At 38.8% G+C, this 8,472-nt stretch overlaps 1 protein-coding gene across 2 annotated transcripts; it reads right to left on the bottom strand.

Annotated features, from left to right (window-relative positions):
* Window positions 1–4,507: 4,507 nt before the first annotated feature.
* LOC126796086 (probable beta-1,4-xylosyltransferase IRX9H) lies at window positions 4,508–7,608 on the bottom strand. 2 transcript variants are annotated; one of them, XM_050522852.1, is made up of 4 exons: window positions 6,561–7,608; window positions 5,587–5,836; window positions 5,266–5,478; window positions 4,508–5,029 (listed from the first exon to the last, which is right to left on the bottom strand). In XM_050522852.1, exons 1-3 carry the CDS (start codon window positions 7,388–7,390, stop codon window positions 5,305–5,307), a joined length of 1,254 nt encoding a protein of 417 aa, XP_050378809.1. In that variant the 5' UTR covers window positions 7,391–7,608; the 3' UTR covers window positions 4,508–5,029; window positions 5,266–5,304. The 2 variants fall into 2 exon arrangements, with proteins under 2 accessions (XP_050378809.1, XP_050378807.1); XM_050522850.1 differs by having other exon boundaries at window positions 4,510–4,925.
* Between the last annotated feature and the right edge of the window lie 864 nt (window positions 7,609–8,472).

Genomic DNA, 8,472 nt, shown 5'->3' with positions numbered 1-8,472 from the left:
TAAAGATATAAAGTCGTCCATTATGCTCAACCAGCAATACAATGATGACTTGCCCGTTATGGCAGTCAGATGAAGAGATCACTAAGAGCACGAAAACGCACTCCTGCCAATAGCAAGGCAGTGTACACCGACACCCACATTTTCCTTAAATACGCACAAAACAGGTAAATGGGACATGCCGTGTCCAATGAGATACCCATTCATCTTCGTGGTATTCCATCTCTAGTAGAAATGTACCCAATGTAGGAGCATAAGCCAGTACAGTAATGATGGACGTTATTATTGGACAATGAGCTACCGGAAACCTCCACCGTCTCATCCAACTGACCAACCGGCAATTGACTTTCCACCTAGGAAGCACGGACACGCGGACAAGGGTCCGTATTGCGTGTCTGGCACGGACATGGACACGGACACGCGCGGACACTTTCGGACACGCGAACTCAATTTGGACACGGCCCGGACACGCGAGTGTCGGAATCGGACACGCATAAACTCATAATAAAATTGAAAGTGCTTATGGTGAGAATCGAAACTTGGTCATCCAAGGCACCCAACAACTCCTCAACCATTCCAACAGATTCAGTTTTTGTTATATTTATGCACACTTTAATATATATATATATATATATATATATATATATATATATATAAGGAGAGAAACTCATGATAAAAATAAGAATGCTTGTGGTGGGATTATAACATTGGTCATTCAAATGATCCAACAAATCCTCAACCATTCCAACATATTCAGTTTTTGTTATATTTATGCACACTTTAATATATATACATCTAAATACTTTCAAATTTTAAATTAATTTTTTAATAAATATATATATATATATATTAAAATAATTTTAATTGACGTGTCCACCACGTGTCCGTGTCCAAAAAAATTTATATATGCCGTGTCTACGTATCAAATCGTGTCCGTGTCCGTGCTACATAGCTTTCCACTCATGGTGAGATATCTCCACTATCAGAGGCAAAATCGAGGTTTCCCAAGCAGAAGAAGAAACTTCCTCCAATAGTTTAAGAAACCTCTCAGGCCTCTAATGAGATTCGTTCATAAGTTCAAAGGAAAGACATTTATGCAGGTCGCTGTTGTCCATTTTAACATATGAAGTGGTGCATCCTCATCCTAGCCAAAATAATTTGAAAATAAAAAGAAGAAAACATTTTAATAACAGTACACCAAGACCACTAATAACTATAGTTACTCAACTTCTAAAACTAACAAATTAGTACATGAATTAACAAACATGACACATTTTCGGTACATGCCGTGAATAACATTGTTAGTTGACATAGTTTCAAAGGTAAATTTATCTCTTTTGTGTTCTTCTCTAGGGGCACTCATTTCTCTCTGAGCATAGCTCTTTCTCGTCTCTTCTTCATCTGTTCTCCATTCTTATATATCTTGTAGACTTTTTTTTGTTTTTTGCATCCTACTGTTTTCTCCTCTTTTTTCTTTCTCATTTTCGCTGCTATTTTTGAAAGTTTATTAACTATAACTATGAGTGGTGAGGAGTTTGTGTACTGTTGTTAAAATTCTCCCTAAAAAGAAAACAATAAACGTCATAACTCATAGATATATAAGGTCAATGACATTCAGTGTGACACTAGGCAGCATTAGACAAAAGATGATGATCATTGAAAGTCACCATTTCACCGACCATATTCGCAGATTAGTACATCCATCTATGCAACAGTTCAGCAGATTAGTAACTCCATCTCTAGAGAAGCCACATTCTACTAAGCTTAATCATGTCTACAGAGTTTCGAAGCTAGGGATAACAATCGAATGCCAACAAAGTATTAGAATGGTTAACTAACCCAATAATCACTTATCTCACCAACTTAGTTAAGAAGCGGAAAACAAGAACAAAGAATGTGACTGAGGACTCAAATCTTGAAGTAAAAAAAAACCATGCAAGTAGAACAATACGAAAAGCACCACTAAGTACAAAGTACTACAAACACATACATCACATACATCACATCGGGAAAGGTAGTGATGAGACTTCTTTCCAAAAAGTATTGAATAACTCACGCTAGAATGTTTTATTTATGTCTTTTACTCCTTTTTATTCCTCTTGTGCATTTTAACTTTGGGTGGTGTTAGTGACACACCTTTTTTGTTATTCACACACCCACTAATGATATGATCCGATACGAACAAAGTAAAAGTTGTTATTCACACCCTTTTGAAAAAAAAATCATTAATTTGGTTTAAAACATGCAGATGATATCTTGCAGTGAGGAAGAAACTCACTTATTCAGTTATTCCTTATACTCGGGATATATCCACTCTCGTTTTGTTTATCACAGACATAAACACGTACATCCAACTTATTTAGGTATAGGCCCGTCATTGACACTTCGAAACAACATCATTACTGATCTCTTCAGCACAGAATTAGTTTCATTGCTTACAACCATTGTCGTTGCTTACCATCTCAAGCACAAATTGTTTTCCTTAACTAGAGCTTCCCGGAAAATCTTGTCTCCTCTTTAAAATTTGAATGTTTTTCTGTAAGTAAAGACTTTCCGGGAAGCTCCAGTTAAGTTCAAAATTGTCGCAGCTCCATCTATTAATGGTTTGATCAATGACATTGGTGTTATCACACCACAAGTCTTGTCTATCACCTTTCTGGGAAAATAAACATGCTTGATTTAGAAAGCAAGTTTATACGCAGCAATCTACTCTTGAGCTGCTGACCAGTCTTAATAATACAACACTTGGCAGCAATCATCATATTTTCCAACACTAAATCTCACTTAAACCAGACAAACCAAGCCAGTCCGACCCACAAAAGGAGACCTCCAGCCAAAGATATTATAACCTGTATAAAACAAATTATGAATAGACAACGGTAATGTAAGCCCAACTATACCGAATTCATATTTATGTACTATCATCAAGCATAAAAGACTATCTACAAATAAAAGACCATCAAACACCAACAATGATCCAATTATTCCCACAAAGAACTGATGGTCAAAAGAGTACATTTTAGGACTGATACTACAACATATATATCTTGCTCATTAGATACATGCATGAGTTAAACCCTAACGGCATAACCAATGACCCAACCTAAAGACTTTCGTCTAAAATTCAATAAATTCCTTGCAATTGGTTGAGTTGCATAGGCACTTGACCTTCTCCGAACCAGAAAAATTATAATCAAGAGTAATTTCCTCATCCGGCTCTATATCTCTTGAGGCAAAAAACACAAGTCGTGCTTGCTTAGCAGATAATGGCATTTGATTTGAAGGAAACACAATACATTGAACGAAGAGGTTGGCATCACAGCTATGGTTGAAAAACCTAGCTATGTTCCCATACTCAAACGCATCAACAATATATTATGTGTCATTTGAGTTGTCTGCCTGGTCTTTCACCAATGTCAGCGCGATTCCAGTAGATGCAATAACACCATCAGGTTTCTGCCTAAGCCTTTCTAAGGCGTCTATTTCAAAAACATACTGCCATATGTATTTTCTGATCTTTGCATGTGCCTTACGTATTTGACAATACATGCCCCCTTACAATTATTCCCACAAAGAAGTTCTTCCTAGAATGCTTGAAAATATTAACATAGAACATTGCATCTGCTTTGGGTAGAGCCGGTCTCCGGACCCAATTCCTTATAAACTACATATAAGACCTCTTTTTCCCGATATGGGATTCCTAACAACAACTAATAATGAACGAAATGAAGTTTGGGTTGGCTGGGTTTGCAGGGTGGAGGGACAACTAGACCCAAGGAAACATGGAGATAGAGAATCTAAATAGGGATAGATTGATTTTAACTATCTTTATTTTGGAGCCAAGTTTGTAGACAGTTGTGATGAATGTCCCGAGGAACTCCCACAAAGAAGTTCTTCCTAGAATGCTTGAAAATATTAACATAGAACATTGCATCTGCTTTGGGTAGAGCCGGTCTCCGGTGACCCAAATTCTTATAAATCTACAGACCTCTTTTTCCTGATATGGGATTCCTAACAACAACTAATAATGAACGAAATGAAGTTTGGGTTGGCTGGGTTTGCAGGGTGGAGGGACAACTAATACTGTAAGGGATTCTGGTTTGCTTTTGTACATTTAATAATTGGTTAATCTAAACTTCTTCAAATCGTTTTCTTTTGAAAATTTAGCGATATCGATATTTTGATAGTTCCATCGATACATCTCTTTCTTGATATTCCAAACACTCAAATAACTGCGAAAGTGATAAAAACCCTAGAGCAACCATGTCGACCCGAGTGTAGAAGACCCTTGTGCTGCTAAAAGCCTTCCGACAAAAGAACTCTGACTGACCAAATAGAAACCATTAGCTGGAAAATCAGCAACTCACCATTTTAAGGGATTAATTAAACATAACGGCATAATGCTCATCCTTCAACCAAGGCTATTTGCATGTTCAGTCTGATAATAGCAATTAGCAAGCATGCAAAAATAATTTCTTCTGCGTGGGTTCCTATATATACAGTAACAAACAAAATGCTACCGTTGGAACAGAACACAGAAGCAGAAACCTTCAGATGAAAATGTGAACCATATTAGTAGCCTTCTTAGGTCTCAGAGCAAGTTCCACTTCGTTTAATTTGGTACGAGAGCCTACATCAAAGTACCTTCATGAGAAACCTGCCCAAACAAATTTTGAAGGGCAGTGGACTAACTGTTCTTAGTAATATGTCACCTGATATCAAGAACCAAACACTACAACAACAAAAAATTTGTTTCTGTAAAAGAATATATATGCTAAAAATTTCTACTAATAAAGGAGAACCAAACATTTCTGTATGTTTGTCACTGCCGACGGATCTTGCCAGGGATGCTTAATGCGTGAGTCTAGTGAATCAAGCAATGATTCATTCAGTAGTAGACGTCCAACCACCAGCATCAAATTTGAGAACTATCGAGGAAAAAAGACAAATGGTTACAATTGATTCGTCATAAAATTAGTAAGGGTTGGCTTTCATATGACATCAACAATTTAGAAGTTCCAATACCTTCCCTCTGCCAAAAAGAGAGACAATAATTTGAATAGAGTTTCTTTTCAAACATGATAGAATGAAAAAACAAATTACAAGGAGCTGAGAATAAAAGTACGTCTGTAACCTTTTTTTTGTTTTTATATTTAATTTCAACTCAAAGGCCTGGTCAATATTCTTAATTAAAAGTTAAAATGATAAAATAAAATCAAACAAATATAAAAATTCAAAAGTGCTTCCATACATAGAACAATCTCATACCTTTCTCCAGCTATAGGAATCAATTGCATGGCTAGTGAGTTAGTCACTGAATGGGAGAACAACGTCAAGGTTCTTCTGAAGTTGCCAGCCTATGGGATAGACAAGACTATGAGCTTGCAAATGAAGATGCCAGTTCATTACTTTTGAACAGCCTGCTGGTATACCTTCCATTTGACTTTCATCTTCAACTACTTGTTCTATGAAAGTGGTCTCCTGGGAAGAAGAAAATAAGAAATTAGTGAAGGAAGATACTCCACATTTAGTCGAAGTGTTGAGCAATAAGCATTACAATGACACTTCTAAAAAATGTAATGCACATACTTGGAAACCCTCCTTCACTGAATCTAATTGTCGAATTGGACTGGATGTTGGGCGGCGCCATCTCTTCGGATCCCACAATATTGTGCTATTGAAAGCAAATCCTGACATATCAACATGAAACCTACGAAGCCTCTTGCTTTTATCATTTGTGTGCCATCCATTTATTTGGCTCCCGTTGCATACTGGACCTTCCAATATGGCCTTGTTTTTGCTTGGTGCTAACATCGCACCAGGCCATGTCCCAAAACGGCTACAAGTAAGCCAAAACATGAATTAGCAAGAGGAAAACCGAAAACGTAGACATAACAGCACAAAATTCACAAGGATAGAAATTGACATCATTGAAATTCTGCAACCACATTGAGTCACAAGCGGCTGGCAGAGAAGCCAACTTGTAAGTGGAGAATGACGGGAAGGCCGGTCATGACAACAAAAATTTGACAGCTTCACAAACAGACTGCAAGTTTGGTTGTATTCAATCTCTTTCTAATACATTGGTCCTGAGGGGCAACTGTTGACCGCAGGAATTTGTGGGATACATGTGATTAATTCACACCTAGCTAGACAATTTGACTCGGTTAAAGATTTAAACAAGGGTAAGAGAACAAAGAAAGAAATGGGACTTTCCAGCATACTATACTATTTGGTAAGAAAAGACAGATAAAAGCATCAAACTTTAAACTCCACAATATTAGCAAACTGTACATGTTTAAAGATGTAAAGAACCCCAAGTAAAACAATATATCTAAATCTCTATGTAATATGATTCAATCAAGTAATGCAATACACAAATGCACTTTAGTGAAGGGAACTAGTAGCCAAGCTATGAATTCGTATGGCAAAACTTTGCAGCATAATGTAACTTCAACAGCAAAGTAATTGAAGATTTGAAACAGAACAACTATTTAAAAATGTGAAAACGCATAATTGATCTAAAGCGGAAATCAAATCAAGCTAGAATTTAGAACACATACTTAATTTCTCTCAAGCTATCAAACAAGTCGAGCGAGTAAATGTTGTCGTCGTCCCCAAAGTAGACAATGCCATCAAGCTTATGGCGCTCAATGTGCTCCAATGCGGTGTTCCTCTGATACACTCCTCGGTCCTTAGCGCTCGTTGAGTTGTTGCCACTCACCAAATGCCTATACATGACTCCACTCTTCCTCAATAGCTCAGCTGTCTCCGGCGACGCAGCTTTAGTCTCCACCACAATCCAGAGCAGCGGCGGAGGCACCAGCCTCAGCAGCTGCGCCACCCTGTTCAAGAAGTAGGCCTGAAATACGCGGTTGTACGTCGGTGTCACCACAATCACCTGCTTCCTCGGCACCACCACCACCTCCTCCGCCGCCACCACGTCATCTAATCTCCCCCCCTCCTCCTCCTCCTCCTCTCGGCGCTTCGGGATTTGATCTCCGCCGTCGAATTGGACATTGACGTGCGGCGGCTTGATGTCGAAATTGAAGCCGTGGCTGCGGCGAATGGCGGCGTCGTCGTCGCCGACGTGGCCGGAGGGGACCAGTCCGAGGAGGAACCCTAGGAAGAAGAAGAGCAGGCACCTGAAGACGGGTCGCCGCCACTGCTGGCCTTTCCGCGGCGCTCGCTGTGAGAACAAAGCGCCGGCGACGAATTGCCGGACGGCGACTGCGAATGCTGTAAACGCCGACACCAGCGGCGAGGATGAGTACTTGGAGGCGGCGGAGAAGGACTTCTGCGACGACGGCGATTGAACTGAAAACGGAGACCCGCCGTTCAGGTGCGGCCGGTCTTTAAACGCCGGCGAAAGAGTTCTCCGGATCGACGCCATTAATCTAAAGCTCTTAAACTACATACTCTAATTCAAAGCTCAGATTCAATTTCTATAAAACTGAAAGGAAAGAATAGAAAATTTAAGTTAAATAAGAGGAAGAATGAAGAATCCGGGTCGGACTTTAGAGACAGAAATGAGAATCGGGTCCTGACCCGGCGGATTGAGACTTCTGGAGTTCTGGGGGAGTGAGGAGGAAGCGGAGGCGGAGGTTTGGGTTTGCCGTTTTTGGCAAAACGTGAGGAGCTCCGATTTGGCTTTTTGTATTTGAAGCTGTGTGGGCCAGTGATGGGTCAACACGTGTCCATCTGTGGACCAAGGTGCACGCATTTACCGTAGCTTCCTTTCTCAAATGTGGTAGGAAAGACGGTGGTAATGATGCGGTAATTATTGGGGGTAAAAGTAAGTAACTTCTGTGGTCAATTTGTTGGTTGAGTTGGTATTTGAGAGAGACAATTAACTTACATGTTTGGTTGTTTTTGTTTGCTGTTTTGTTTTTGGAATTTGGAAAGTGATATAATATTTTGCTTATTTGAAAATCAAAATGTTGATTTGGAGGATTGGAAACCAAAATAGATTCCATGTAGTGATTTGTGAACTAGTACGTTACTTTGATAGTACATCACTAATATCTTGGTGAAAATATATTTGATAAAGTTTTGCCTTGTCATTCATTTACCGAGTTTGTTTGTTTTTGTTGGTTATTTACAAACATACTCTTATGTATCACCTCAAAAGAAAAATTAATTAATAATAATAAAATAGGGTGTACGTAATAACTAATAAGGTCATAGTCAACTAATTAATGAGTTTTTCTGTTGTGCAGCAACTATATAACATACATACAGTTGTGTGTGGTGATGAATGTGTATTATAACCGGCACGTGGATGTCTGAGAAGTAGTGTGTGGAGGAAAATGTTGTTGCATACTATGAAGCCGCGCATGATAGAATTTTATCTAATTAATTAGGTTATCCGAAGAAAACACTATGCAAGTTCGCCAAAATAAAAGAAAATTATTCTGATAAACTGAAAATTAGTTACATCTTCAGCCTAATTTTCAAATCTAACCCGCCATGCTA

This window comes from Argentina anserina, chromosome 5, assembly GCF_933775445.1.
Source record: "Argentina anserina chromosome 5, drPotAnse1.1, whole genome shotgun sequence".
NCBI classification, from domain to species: domain Eukaryota; kingdom Viridiplantae; phylum Streptophyta; class Magnoliopsida; order Rosales; family Rosaceae; genus Argentina; species Argentina anserina.
Note: the sequence above shows the minus strand (reverse complement) of the source record. Positions and strands in the feature narration are given on the sequence as shown.